Source organism: Atractosteus spatula, chromosome 11, assembly GCF_055471065.1.
Source record: "Atractosteus spatula isolate fAtrSpa1 chromosome 11, fAtrSpa1.hap1, whole genome shotgun sequence".
Lineage (NCBI taxonomy): Eukaryota > Metazoa > Chordata > Actinopteri > Semionotiformes > Lepisosteidae > Atractosteus > Atractosteus spatula.
In genome coordinates this window covers 43,985,700-43,999,493 of record NC_142716.1, presented here as the reverse complement: position 1 = coordinate 43,999,493, position 13,794 = coordinate 43,985,700, and the positions used below count along the sequence as shown (strand labels likewise).

Sequence of the window (13,794 nt, the reverse complement as noted above, 5' to 3'; positions counted from 1 at the left end):
CTTTCCCCCTCGGGCACTGGATCATTGATGGTTTGAGGTAACTAGGCAGTTGTGCTTCGGATTCAGAGTGACATTATACCCTTGAGCAACATATTTAGCTGTTAATGTTTCAATAAATCCCCCTTCTCTATTAATGGTACATTTAATGTCCTGAAATGACATGTGCCTGCAACCAGGAACAGCAAATATCCCAAAGCTGAAAGGAAGGAAATTTAAGAAGATGAAGAATTTATGTGATCCAATACAAAAATTACATCCACAGAAGAAGAAATGAAACGGTCCCAGTCGTGATCCATGGGAACTCCAGCAGAGAGAGAGTGACAAATCTTGGAGTTGGAACAGGGGGAGCACTGCCTGAAACACCCAGTTCATTTTTCTGGAAGTTATTGCACAGACACATGCCAGTTATTTTTATACTTCAATGTTTAATCCTTGAGAGCAGATAAAATGTAATGCTTGTAAAATAAATGTCATAATTTAGGACTGTCTCAGGGGTCTTGTCTAGGGATTCCTAGGAGTTCTCTGATACAGTTTAGGTGAACCCCAAAAACAAAACTTGACCTTTTTACCTCCATAAAACCCACACTGGAGTGTAAGGTGCAACTATCCTCTTCTGGGCACTTGTTCCTTTTATAGTACTACTTATTAATATGTACTATTTATTTTGTTCTTGTCTTAAAACCATTACAATACTTTTTCAGAGGTAAAACGACAATTCACAACCTTATAACATTTGTAGCTTTTTTTATTGCACACAGCGAAACAATGTATGGCTAAAGCATAGAAATAATAAACTTACGCAACTTACTGAAATTTGGCGTAAGCTAACTGTTTCCACTTCTGTTTGGTCGTTTTTCATTTCCTCTATTATTACGAAATACAGGCGTAGACTAACATCTAGCCACGCCTGATACGGTTTTTTTCAATACAGTTTGCGTGGTGTTTTTGTTTCCGACGTTTTCAGCCAGGACTGGTTCCATTGTACTTCACAGTTTGGATCGGGTTGAAGTGACCTGCCTTTTAACCTTTTAAAATTTTAAAGGACACTGGAAAACGGGTACGTGAATGTGTATTCTTGTATTTTGTGAGAGCTAGTGTAGAGGCTATGTACAGAAGCCATTTTACCATCACACGTTTCGCATTCGTGAATCTGCTTTTAAAATGTATCGTTCGTTTTTATGCTTTATTAGTTTATTATTATTTATACGAATGTGGATGGTGGACTAAAATTCTTATTGACAACCTCGATAACTTTTAAGAAGTTTCGATTTGGGTGCCATTTTGTTATAGCGCAGTTAGGCGGAACTGGATTTTTAAAATCTTGTTCAAGGTTACGTATCATAAATCTGTTACATGCTACTAACTAGCCTCTTGAGAATGAATTTTCCACGTTTTTAAGAACTATTACACCTGTTCTATTTCACCTTTAGCCAAAAAAAAAACGGAAAGATCTGTGCCATCGCTGTGGCGCAGATCCACCCCTGAGAAAGACGAATTGTTTCACTTCGTAAATCAGCAGAAGTCTGTAGCGGAGGGGATTTTTACCTAACCGCTTTGTACTTTAAACGTATCGTAACGAATTCGGGTTTCGGTACGGAATGGAGCAGGCATGGGACTCGGGGAATAGGGTTGAACGCATGTATTAACTTGAACTGGGAAAGGTACGTACACACACGTTACAGCACCTCCACTAACAGACAGACACGAAGGGAAGAGTCTGTCGGCCAGCCTCCGCCCCACTATATACAGTCCCGTAGTCCCGCCCCCAGGTGCAGTTCCCAGCCCGCCTTGGGTGCATGGGGCGCTGCAGTATTTTAGACTTAATCATTTTTACCAAAGTGTTAATTGGGCTTTCCCAGAATTATACTTAGGAATCATTGCTTTTAACAGTCCAGGGTTAGCCATCAGAACATTTCCACGGTGTATTTCAGTTTCGCATCAGTAAGCTCCGGTCTGCAACTTTTTGTGATCTGAACACCCTTCAAAGATGGGAGTGAGGGCATAAAGACTTATGGTAAAGACAGAGGTTCTCCAGTGTTCACTTGTGTGAAGCAGGCAGAAGCAATTTCTCTTTGAGAAATGCTGTCCAAGTGCTCTTCACATGGTAACGGCAGTGCTGGCAGCACCCTTTTGTGTAGGAGTAAGTGTGGTTTTCAGCTCTTAGAGAATCCAGTATTTGGGTACCGAGAGCTGAAAAGTCTAGAAGTCTATGCATATTACAGACTCGGCAGCTCAGTTTGTAACATCAATGTCTTTTTTTCATTTTTAGGTTCAGATCTTTCAGAAACATTGCCCATTTGCTCCTTGTGTGTGTTTTTGTGCGTTAACTGAAACCAGACGGGAGGAAGGAAATACAGGTTGCAAGTACTGGGGAAAAAAGTATTTGGATTTATACATATTTATTGACTCTTGCTTACACTGGAAATGTCTGTGCAGCTTAAGACGTACAATGGTGGGCAAAAGGGGTAAGTAAATACTAATTGTTGCTTTTTATTTTGAAGTAGCAAGACTATGACTTCAGTAACATTGAGTTTAGAACATATTGCTAAAAAAAGTTAGTGTTTCATTTTCTGTGCACCTTAACTAATATTTATATAACACGATGTTCACTAGAAATTATCGTTTTAATTTTCTTTTCTATTTTTATACATTCAGGTCTTTAGGTAAAGGGTATCATGACAAAATGTTTACAAATGATTTATTTAGAATCAGTAAAATGGCTCAGAAAACGTAATTCTATAAATGGACACTGAGGCTTGTTGAGAGCTGTGGGTTTGCTTCCACTACTTGGAAACATGAAATGCAAAGAGCAGTCTTTATTAAAAACTTTAACAGGAATGGCTTAAGATAGATAACATCCGTGATGGAATTGTTAGCCAATAATTCTGTGGCAGCATTTTTACTCAATTTTGTGAAAGAGCATTTTCACCATTCATGCTTGAAAATAGTAAATCAAGGATTTAATTCCTTCTTCCTGTATGTACCCCATCTATTTACATGAACATCAAAGTATTTGTATTTGAAAATGTTTTTCTGTGGATTTTCAAATAAATGGCCCAAAATCAGTTCAGTGCATTTTTAAGTATTTCAATAACAAAAAAATCTATCAAATACAGTTTGGAGTTGATTTCAAATATGTTCCTAAAATACTATTTCAAACTATAAATATTTTTTTAACAAATACCCTTATTCTACACAGCTATTTAGACAACTGGGATCCACTTTAAAATGGTTACTAAACCCTGTTGAATGAAGGAGAACAGTTTCTTTGTTTACTAGTTTTTAAGCTTCTAGTAAAATCAAAAAAGATTTGTATGATGCTAATAGATAACACGTATGAGCAGTTTTGAAAGGAAATTGTAAAATATCTACATCAGTTGTGATGACAAAAGTGCTAGTAGATAATGCTGCTGTTTCAGAATAAATGTAATAAAACGTCAGATTATGCAAACAAATCTTTTACAGTTTAAACAATGTCAATATGGTTGAGAAATACATTGGAGAAATATCCAGTAAAGCAAATCCAGGTACCATCCAAAAGAGTGCTTAGCTTGTGAGAGTGATGAGCAAAAGATTTAACATTTCTTTGTTTTTTCTAGTGAAGAACGGCTTCTGTGTAAACAAACTGAGACTTGTAAACCTGAAGTTCAGAAGTGCATTAAGGACTTCCTCCAGCTCAAGAAATGTAGGTGATTTTTCAGTTATTCTTTGTTGAAATGTATTTATAGTCAGCTGGGAACATTAGGAATGTTCTCATTTCAAGTTCTGTCATTGAGCTTCTTTTAATATCTAGGTTTGAAGACTTGCATTCGCAGTATGTGTTTTTTCAGTCTGCGTGTTTCTGATTTTTATTCTCCAAGGTTTTCTGAAACATTCTTCTTTCTGCAGCTAAATTAGACCTAGATGAGCTGTCTGAACTCGTGAAGAGACACACAGGAGTGAGAGTGCCTCTGGAATGTCCAAAAGACTATTATCTGAGGATCACTGGACAGGATGGGACCATCTATTGGGGCAGAAAGGACATGATGGAGAGCTGGCAAGAGCTGTACCTCCCCAAGAGTGAGAAGATGGTTGTTATTGGTGCTGTTGACAACTACCCCTGCTTGGCTGAGGGGCAACAGCTGGTTGTGATGGTTGACAGCAGAGGCAACGTCTATGCATATGAAAACCATGAACTACACCTTATGTCACACAGCGTGGAATCCGTCTTCAGAAACAGAGGGGTCGGACCTTTTCCTATCCAAAGCTATAAGTATGGAGAACACACAGCACCAGAAGTAAGATAATCTTGGCCTTTTTTGTTCATGATGCTCTTTCCACTGTAAATCTTGAATTTTTAAATTAGAAATGAAAATTGTATGTTCTAATGTATGGAAAGAAGCCAGCAACAGTTACTGTACCATTTCTTACACAAATGATGATACCTGTTCTTTTTTGCAGACTGAAGAAGAGCATTTGCAGATCTTGAAAGATCAGGCAATTAAAAAAATAAACAGATACACCCGGGAGTTTGTTGAAAGCAAGGAAAAGGATTTCTCTGAAATGATGGACTTCTTGATGGACTTGTAGGTCATTTAAGACTGATGGCAAAAGCATCGTGGGGATTATCATTCATTGATTGTGTTGCATCAAGAAGAAAAATATCCATTTGTTATTCTTCAGTCTCTTGTATATGTGACAGAGTGCTTGTTATTTTTTTCTTTCTGAATGTGAAATACTCCAATACTTCCCTCTATCCTTCTGGTATGTTTGAGAGTGTGTATGTGATACGAATGAAGTGTGAATGATACTTTCCCTTTTGTTGTTTCCCTAAAATCACTGCAGTGTTTTCCCCGTTGGAGTATTGTATTGTGTTGATCAAGATGGCCACCAGTCACCTTTCCTGTTTGTAGTACCACACAAATGATCTTAAAGGGAAAGGTGACTGGTGAGCCATCTATAAATAACCGATGTAAGGTTAGTTGTTTTGTTTAGTTTTTTGGGGGGGATGGTTAAATACTTTATTTTGAGCAAACAACCCATCTCTGTTAAGAAAATGTGAGTGAGTCCCTTTGAGGAGATGGTCCTTGGAGAGGACGGGCTCAGTATGGGGAGGGTGCCTTGGAGGGAAGGTGTGGAGAGTACTCCTGTGAGGTTTTTTTTTGTTATCCCTATTTTGATGGCAATAAGTCCAGTTTTGTTTTCATTTGAAGACTGCTGTGTGGGAGTTTCTTTTCTTTTGAGCCAAACTTGGTCACTTGGCCGGTGACAGTCTATATTGAACCCACATGGGCTGCTTGTTTGACTGTACTGCTGATGAAGAAAATGTCTTCACTAAATGTTTGTCATCAACTACAACGATTGAACTTCAGAGTATTGTTTCTGCAATGTGATTCATAAACATATTGCTATTCCACCTTTATTACTGTATGTACGTACAGTGCCTTGCAGAAATATTCAGAGCTTTACAAAGCTTTTGCATTTTGCAGTTTGAGAGTTTGCAGTCATGGCATGTTGAAGCAGCAGTTAATGTTGCACACACCATCTTCACACGTTTGAAGCAAAAAACAGATGTAAATAGGTAATGTGCTGTAAGAATGATAACAAATGAGATGGGGCCATTCAGCCCCTGTATACCATTTGGTTTTAACATTTGTAACTCAATTCAGTGTAGTTTCCACCTCTGTCTTTTGGTTGTGTAAACAGAACAATAAGGAAAGGAAAATGGAAGACTTCAGTTTGACGGAGCGCTGCACACAAATCACATCCTGTCCACACCTGTCAAGGGAAGTGTTGGCCTAGCAAGCTTTAAATGGGAATAGGAAGCAAATATTTAACACTTCATTATGTTTTACTTCATAATGGATAACAGCATGTTTTCATATAGGAATAGGAATAAATAACTGCTGCAGTTGTTTGTGAAGTGAATACTGAAATGCTGTTTAACAGATCAAGAAAATGGAGAAATATATTTTTTTACGTATCCTGTTCACCTAGACTGACAAGAATGTGGCCACTTTTGAGTATCTGTGCTCTCTTGTGTCCACACCACACCAGTTTGTTCCTCCCACTGTCTTGTGCCCATCTGCACTCTCAGTGCATTTTCAGTGTTGAGCAACTGCTTCAAGAAAGGACCCAACACATTCTGTTCTGCTACATAAAGTGCTTTGCAAAAGTAATTTGAGCCTTTCTGTGGTGTCCCATTTTGTTAAATTGTTAAATTTTGCAAAAGTATTTTTTAAATTCAATATTTTGTTCGCAACCGAAATGCTCATGTTGATGACCTACAAGGATAAGGTATGTTACAGTAAATGTCAGCAAACAAACTGAAATATCAGGATGTATTGTGAACTTTTTCTTTCTTCTGTGCCTTACCAGTTTTAGAAGAGTTCTAAAATTTCACTTAAACAGTTCCCTGTCATTTCTGGTACCTTATTTATAATGTCCCTTTTGCACATTTATTCAGCTGAGTAGTTTTCTCTGTATGAAGATTTAATTTCATCATTAGTGCATAATTACCTTTTTTAAAAGTTTGCACTTTATATTCTTGTGTTTTTACCACTGAACATCATGTTGACAAAGAAACACTTGTCTCTCCGAGATTCAGAGGATTCACTGTTTCTTTCCCTGGAAGTCAAATCAATGGTAAGTTCTCCCTCTGGCCCGTGGTCCATACAGGTGTTTTGCCCTCAGCCCCAGGCAGCAGCTGTCCACTCCCCTCCTCTTCCTGCTTGTTAAAACAATCACCTGACTGAATACTGTACTCTGTAAACATACACCTTTTGTTTGAAAATTGGACCTTGGTCCTCTATAGCAGCCCAAAACCTGCTAGTGATTCAGACTTGGCTCTCTGACTGTGCGAGCACAGTATGTATAGCACTGAGGTGCCTTGACACCACCTACGTTCGCCGTGACCTCTGAGCACAGTCATTTCAAGTCGGTGCTAACGGCTCACTCAGCACTCACAAAAGGTCAAATTTACCAGAATGAGAATTTGACTTGGATGAAATAGACCCATTCTGTGGCAGTTTAAACCAGTTATTACATTTCTAATTCAATCCAGTTTTGTCTTTGAAACCCTAAGGCTGCCATTAAGGTAATAATAGGCTGCCATTAAGGTAATAATAATAATAATAATAATTGCTTACACTTATATAGCGCTTTTCTGGACACTCCACTCAAAGTGCTTTACAGGTAATGGGGACTCCCCTCCTCCACCACCAATGTGCAGCCCCATCTGGATGATGCGACGGCAGCCATAGTGCGCCAGAATGCTCCCCACACACCAGCTCTCAGTGGGGAGGAGAGCAGAGTAATGAAGCCAGTTCATAGAGGGGGATAATTAGGAGGCCATGATTGGTAAGGGCCAATGGGAAATTTGGCCAGGACGCCGGGGTTACACCCCTACTCTTTTTGCCCTGGGATTTTTAATGACCACAGAGAGTCAGGACCTCGGTTTTACGTCTCATCCGAAGGACGGCGCCTGTTTACAGCATAGTGTCCCCATCACTATACTGGGACATTAGGACCCACATGGACTGCAGGGTGAGCGCCCCCTGCTGGCCTCACTAATACCTCTTCCAGCAACAACCTTAGTTTTTCCCAGGAGGTCTCCCATGACCAGGCTCACACCTGCTTAGCTTCAGTGTAAGGGAAGGGAAAAGGGCTCAGTGATGTTTAAGGTGGTGTCTGTACAGTTATTTCTTGCCTACATTCCATTTCAGAGAGTGACTGAAAGAAGATTTAATTACACTTTTTGATGATTATGATAACGTTTTAATTTGATACAAGTCTGAATAAGAGAAAAGTCTAGAAGTAGCTCCATCTACTGGACAAGATTGGCACTACATTCTACACCTGGTTTCAGTGGCTTTGACTTCTCGACGGCCGTTCCAATCCAGTAACTGAAAAGGAGTCGTGAAAAATCCATTCTTAAATCTTTGTGTTACGATGCATATGGAGTTTTAAACGAAACTAAGCGGGGAGGTCATCCCATAATTTTCATCTCTGCCCTCCCTTGCAACAGCTCCCCGACTAATACCCAAGAATGTATAGGGTACCTGCTTATAGGAGGAAGATTTTGTGTGTATTATTGCATAATTTAACTTCAACCAGAATACAGAGCCCGACCTTCATGTTTGTATCACTTTTGTGTTGATGTTTTCGTTCTCTGCATTCAAAATCCTGCATTCCTCTACATTAAACATGGCCAACCAGGTGTTTGCCCACCTGGTTTTAAGTTCACCTAAATGTTACTCCATTGTCTATAACAAAGCAGGGTGTATGAGAAAATAAAAATGTATGAAGCTCACTTGTAGTCTTTGTATCTTTAATTTTATTAAGCAACATTGGATTTTTTCCTTAACCACTCCCAGTTAACATACAAGGAAGTACAAGTTTCAGTTTCGTGTTCTTGGCTGCACATCTTTCAGACGGTTCAGATCCCTCTTCAGAAAGCGTTATTAAAAACTGGTAAGATACAGGAAGTTATTCTTAAACCTTTCTTTTAAAAAAATATTTAAAGTGCCAGTGGCTTTATATTCCAAAACACAGGTTAACTGGCTTCTGGTGCGAGTGTGTGCATGTTTGTGTCTATGTGTGCTGTCTGATGGAGTACTGTAGTATCCTGTCCAGGGTGTATCCTGCCTTGCGCTTGTTGCTTGCTGGTTTAGGCTCCAGTATCCCCTGCGACACTGTACTGGATAAATCAGCTAGAAAGTGGCTGGTGGAATGGAAAGATGGAACTGACTGTTGAACAAGCCTCAACATATTTTGCATTTTTGCCAATTGGAATTTGCTTTTATTACTTACTGTATTTTTGGTTTTAAAAGCCCTCTTCGACATCCTGACAAGTCTGAGCTGTCTGCAGTGATCTGTCCAGGCTGGAACCTGAGAAAGTAATACTGAAATAATGAGTGCAACAAACAGCATTAGGATGACGAGGTACTTAAATAAACATCTCCACAAAGATGACAATGCATTTTCAATTTCTGAACAGGTCTCCTATGTGTAAGCCACAGTGCATCTCAAAAAGATAATTCATTCTGCAACAGAATAGCCAGTGGCTATGGTGTCGTGTTTTACTCATGAGCTTATAACATTTTTAAAGATTATTTTGTGTTTCACCCTCTCGTCCAGAGGTTCCAATCCAGCCCTGAAGATTCCTGATGGTCTCATATATATTTATATCCTGCTAAAGAGCAGGAGAATTATGTAACCAATGCAGTAAATCATTCGTTGAATTATGTAAGAAAACAGAAACATTTTGGCCCGCGATTTCAGATGTAAATCAGAGTGATTTGAGGTAGATGTAGAGTGACATTCTGAGAATTGCTATTCAATGGTAAAAGTGAACAGTTAGTATTGCTAGCCTGTAGTGATTTCATCACTGTAGTCTTATGACAAGCATTGGTTATTTGATAGAACCTTTGTAGCAGTAAGAGCATATAAACTGCTGGATTAATTCATTCATTCACAAAACAGCAAAATGGTTCTCGAAACATGGTTACATTTTACTTTATTTTGTAGCACTGAAAAAAATCTGCCATTGTCAGAACAAACATGATCACACTAAAGTGCAGAAATATTTAATCATTCTCTGAGAAAATTGTTTTGTTGTCGAAATTTTTTTGTAGTCAGTTGGACAAAATAAAGCATGTGAACATCGATGGAAGTAGAACGCAGAACCTTGTGAGGAGTAGCAGTCAGTTCATTACTGTTACACTGAAATTGATTAAGTCAGCTGTAAGCCTCAAACATCTAACCCCTGACAGAGCAAAAAAATACATCAAAGAGGTTAGTCACGTATTTCAGATTTGTTTCTGTTTTGTGTAACAATGGCTTGCAATTAAAATAACATTTTGTTTGGATTATATTGCTGATTAGTTTATGTTCCTTGGTATTTGCAAAGCTTTCATGAGTAATGTACACTTGAAGGATATACTAAATGAGATTTTGCATGTCTATTGTGTATACTGTATGTGTGCTAAGGAAAATACAAGTAACTTGGGGATTGCTGTGCTAAGGGGTCCACTCATCATTACTTCCTGGGTTATGGTCTTTTCACTGCCTGGATCCCATTCACATTTAGAATAGCTACATGCTCTTCGATTACACTGTGGTGACACACCAGCTCATTTGTTGGAGCATCAAGTAGCACACATGGTGGCCTGCACACTCTACTTGAATGTAAAAACACAAATGATGATGGTCTTTTTTTTCTCATAAACTTTAACACAGTTGTCTCTCATGCGTTGGCAGTTAATCTGTTACACATCTGTTAATCTGTTTCTGTAAGAGAGCTGACTGTTAACTCGAGTGTCGAGTCCATTGGCTGCCCCAACATGTCCAGAGCCCTTCAGTTCATACTCAGGGTGCAGATCAAAATAAATGGCTAATTCAGTCTTTAGTGTCATAGCTTCATGACAGCGGAACTCCCTCCCACAGCCTGCAAGGGGCTCCAACAAGTTTTAATTTAATTTAAGTTGACTTAAATGGAACATTTTTAATGTTAGATACAATAGTGAAATTTAAACTTCACAGAAGAAAGGCTCGCAAATGTAATTTATTGTGTCTTGCTTGTATATTTTTACATACTGTACTGTATATGCTCGTACGTACAATATGTGCAGATGCATTACATTTTGTATTTTGCATTTCTCTTGATCAGGTTTTACACAGCATATTCTTTCTCGGACATATCGACCGTCCTTCTATTGAGCCCGATGACGTTCTTCCTAAAAAGTTCCTTCCGGACTTGAAATCGAACTACAGAGATGTGTTTGAACAATACAAAACCCATCTTCCCCAGAGACCGCCTTACTCAGTACTTCTGGATGTGGTACATTCAACATTATGCTTTGTTTAAATCAGGCAGATGTTCTCAAGAATGCAAAAAGAATGCTGGGAAATGGGGGGCAAATATTCATTTTTATGTTGAGCAAGCTATTTATTTTTACAGGGTAAAAGGGTTATTTCCTTACTTTGCATCACAGTTTGTAGAGTCAAAATGACAGTCCATCACAGGGCCATGGAGAAAAGTGCAGTTTTGAGTTCAGACTAGCAGGGCATCTATTGGAGCTCTTAGAGCCCTGAACTTCATTCCAAGACACAAAGACAGCTTTTTCCCTGGGATCTGAATCCACAACCCCTCCTTCTGGAGTCCAGAGATTGTTACCATTAATTCATAATGAAGCCTGATATCATAACACATACAAATGTATTAAAATCATTTTATGATGTTTATAGTATCTACTGTATAGACTGATGTAGATGCTGTTGTATACACAGTCTAGTGCAGAGAAAATAGTATTGTATAGAGATTATTATATAATATATTAATATATATATATACATTGTTCTTTCATATAAGCTGCTGCAGTTTTTATTATAGTGACTATTTTATCTCTTTTTTTAAGGTGGTTGAAATTAAAGGGGACAAAGATGTCAAGGCTGTTCTGGACCAGCTGTGGAACTTGAATAAGGAAATGATTCTACCTGCATTCCCTGATCAAGACAAGTGTGGAAATGATTTCTTTTTTGCTTCTACTGTTGTGAATTACTGCTATTTTTTAGATTTCAAAACCAAACAGAAAACCCGAAACTACTTTGGTGGCTCGGTGTCATGCAAAGGCTTGCCGCAGAGGGAAATCTTCATTGATCTTTCATGTATAAACACATGGAACACAAATGTATCATTTGCAGTGAGTCTGGCAACTATCCCTGAAGAAAAGAAAAAGACAGTGATAGGAATTCCACTTCCACAATATGTATATTCTGCTGCTTTTTACATGATTAATTTTAAAGACAAATGTGATTCAGAGGAAATTCAACAAGGTGCACTTGACAGAGAGGACAGCTGGACTGGTTACGGCCCAAAACCTCCTTGCCTGAGATGTTTGGACTTGTTTCCAAACATCCAATACTCACCAAAGCCTCTTAAATACAATCTTATACCTCGATGGGAATATGGAAACTGTGCAGAATGTGAGAGTGTTAGTAAAATGCTCAATTCAGAAGAAGGGGTGAATAATTTTGTGACGGATAAAAGGAACAAACTTGATCCAGAATTTGAAAATTCCTGGGAACGCTTGCTCTCCCAAAAGAAGGAAAGACTTGCAAAAAACCTGGAAAAAAACAAATTTGAACTGGGGAGTACTGTTTTATTTTATGATCCTTCTGTTTCTACGGAGAGCACAGCATGTTTCCCAGCACAGCAAGCCACATAAAATTAAATGTTGCTTTTATTATGGCTGACCAAAATACTGCAGACAAAAAAGTAATTTGCCTTTCTTAATCCTTGTCCAGTTTATTCAGCCCTCTTTGGGTTGAAGGTAGGGTTAGCCCCAATACTTTTTTGCCAACTGTTTGTAAGGAGTGACTGCAGTAATGAAGTGCCTTGCAAAATCCAACACTCACCAACGTGCAGTACTGCTTTAAACTTCAGGACTGTTTTGAATTGCTTCTTATGTGGCATTAGATAAGACGTACGGTTTCTGAAAATACTGTGTGGTGGTGTTTACACTGATAAAACTTCCTATACATTATTTTTTGTAATGTTTGCAAGATAAACCACAGATGGGAGGGACACATTTTATACCAATGCTCTTTTAGCTGAAAACTTACACATTTGTGCATTTACCCTTTTGATATACCCTATGATATAAAAATATGACTTAATCACAAGACCATACTAGGAAGTCCAATTTGCTTCTCAAGGCTGTCCATCAGTATTCCATCTGCTGTATTACTGACAGATGCTGCAATATCTAAAATAATTAAAATATTGTCAATATCTAGGCTCATTCCAAGGTCTTATTTGCCTTTCAGATGTCTTCATATCTCAGCCACCCAAAAAACTTAAACTGATATGTCTGAGGACTTTAAGAATAGTTTAAATGTTTAAAATATTGAAAGACTGGGGAATTACTACTATCCTGTCTTTATATGCTTTTGGGTTTGGTGGTTTAATATATTTTTGGTTTGGGCATTGTGAAAGATTTTAAAATGTATTTGAATGTTTTTTAAATAAAAAAAAAGAATTTCTGTTTTTGTTATTCATATTGTTGTCCCTAGTGAAATGTGAAGAAAAGGTTCAGAATTCAGACTTTCCTCATGTTACTTGTAGACTTTCTCACAATTACGTAATTTACAATCAAGATACTGCAAAATTTGGAATATGAAACTTAACTGAAAGAGCAGATTGAGATGTTTCCTATTGAGCGTGTCACAATTTGCCCTGTTTTGATCAAGTTAGACTGTGTTTTTACAGTTTTTCTAGAAGAAGTGATGTCCGGTATCAGGTTATAATTTCTGTATAGAAGACAAATTAAAGGGAGTAGATACTGGCTTCTGGTGATATCTCAGTTAAATGACTGGTTTGAAATGCTGTTGAGACACCATAAAAATGTGAATATTTTCAACATCAATAGTACAGCATCAACAGCTATCTGGACACAGAGAGATATTCAATGGTTTTTGCTATGCTTATGTAATGGTTCTTGGGGTCTCCACCCTTGCCGCTCCTGCCCTGCCAGTTCATCCCTCACTGCCCGGGCTCGAACCCAGGTCTGCAGCGTCATGCAACAGGGAACTTGCCAGCTGAGCTAAAGGGGACCTCCCCCAGCCTGGGCGGCTGAGATCCCTGTTATACACAGGGGTGTATTCGTTACACTTGCGTGTTGTCTGTACTGACATGCATCACTTTGAAGATCCTACCTCAACTGGAACATGTGTCATCACATCTTAGGTGAGGGTCAGTGTTGTCTTTGGGCTGTGTAAATACTAAATAACAATCCATCGACACCATCCACCTGA

The 13,794-nt window shown here is 38.5% G+C and overlaps 2 protein-coding genes across 2 annotated transcripts; both read left to right on the top strand.

The window, feature by feature from the left end:
* Window positions 1–878: 878 nt before the first annotated feature.
* On the top strand, window positions 879–6,311 carry LOC148824119 (uncharacterized). The gene is made up of 5 exons (XM_088926642.1): window positions 879–1,057; window positions 2,270–2,465; window positions 3,600–3,685; window positions 3,889–4,277; window positions 4,441–6,311. The coding sequence occupies exons 2-5, from the start codon at window positions 2,425–2,427 to the stop codon at window positions 4,567–4,569; spliced, it is 645 nt and encodes a 214-aa protein (XP_088782768.1). The 5' UTR covers window positions 879–1,057; window positions 2,270–2,424; the 3' UTR covers window positions 4,570–6,311.
* A 2,070-nt stretch (window positions 6,312–8,381) lies between these two features.
* Window positions 8,382–13,023, top strand: LOC148824118 (uncharacterized). The gene is made up of 5 exons (XM_088927764.1): window positions 8,382–8,451; window positions 8,811–8,922; window positions 9,615–9,774; window positions 10,649–10,819; window positions 11,397–13,023. Exons 2-5 carry the CDS (start codon window positions 8,891–8,893, stop codon window positions 12,204–12,206), a joined length of 1,173 nt encoding a protein of 390 aa, XP_088783890.1. The 5' UTR covers window positions 8,382–8,451; window positions 8,811–8,890; the 3' UTR covers window positions 12,207–13,023.
* The last annotated feature ends 771 nt before the right edge of the window (window positions 13,024–13,794 follow it).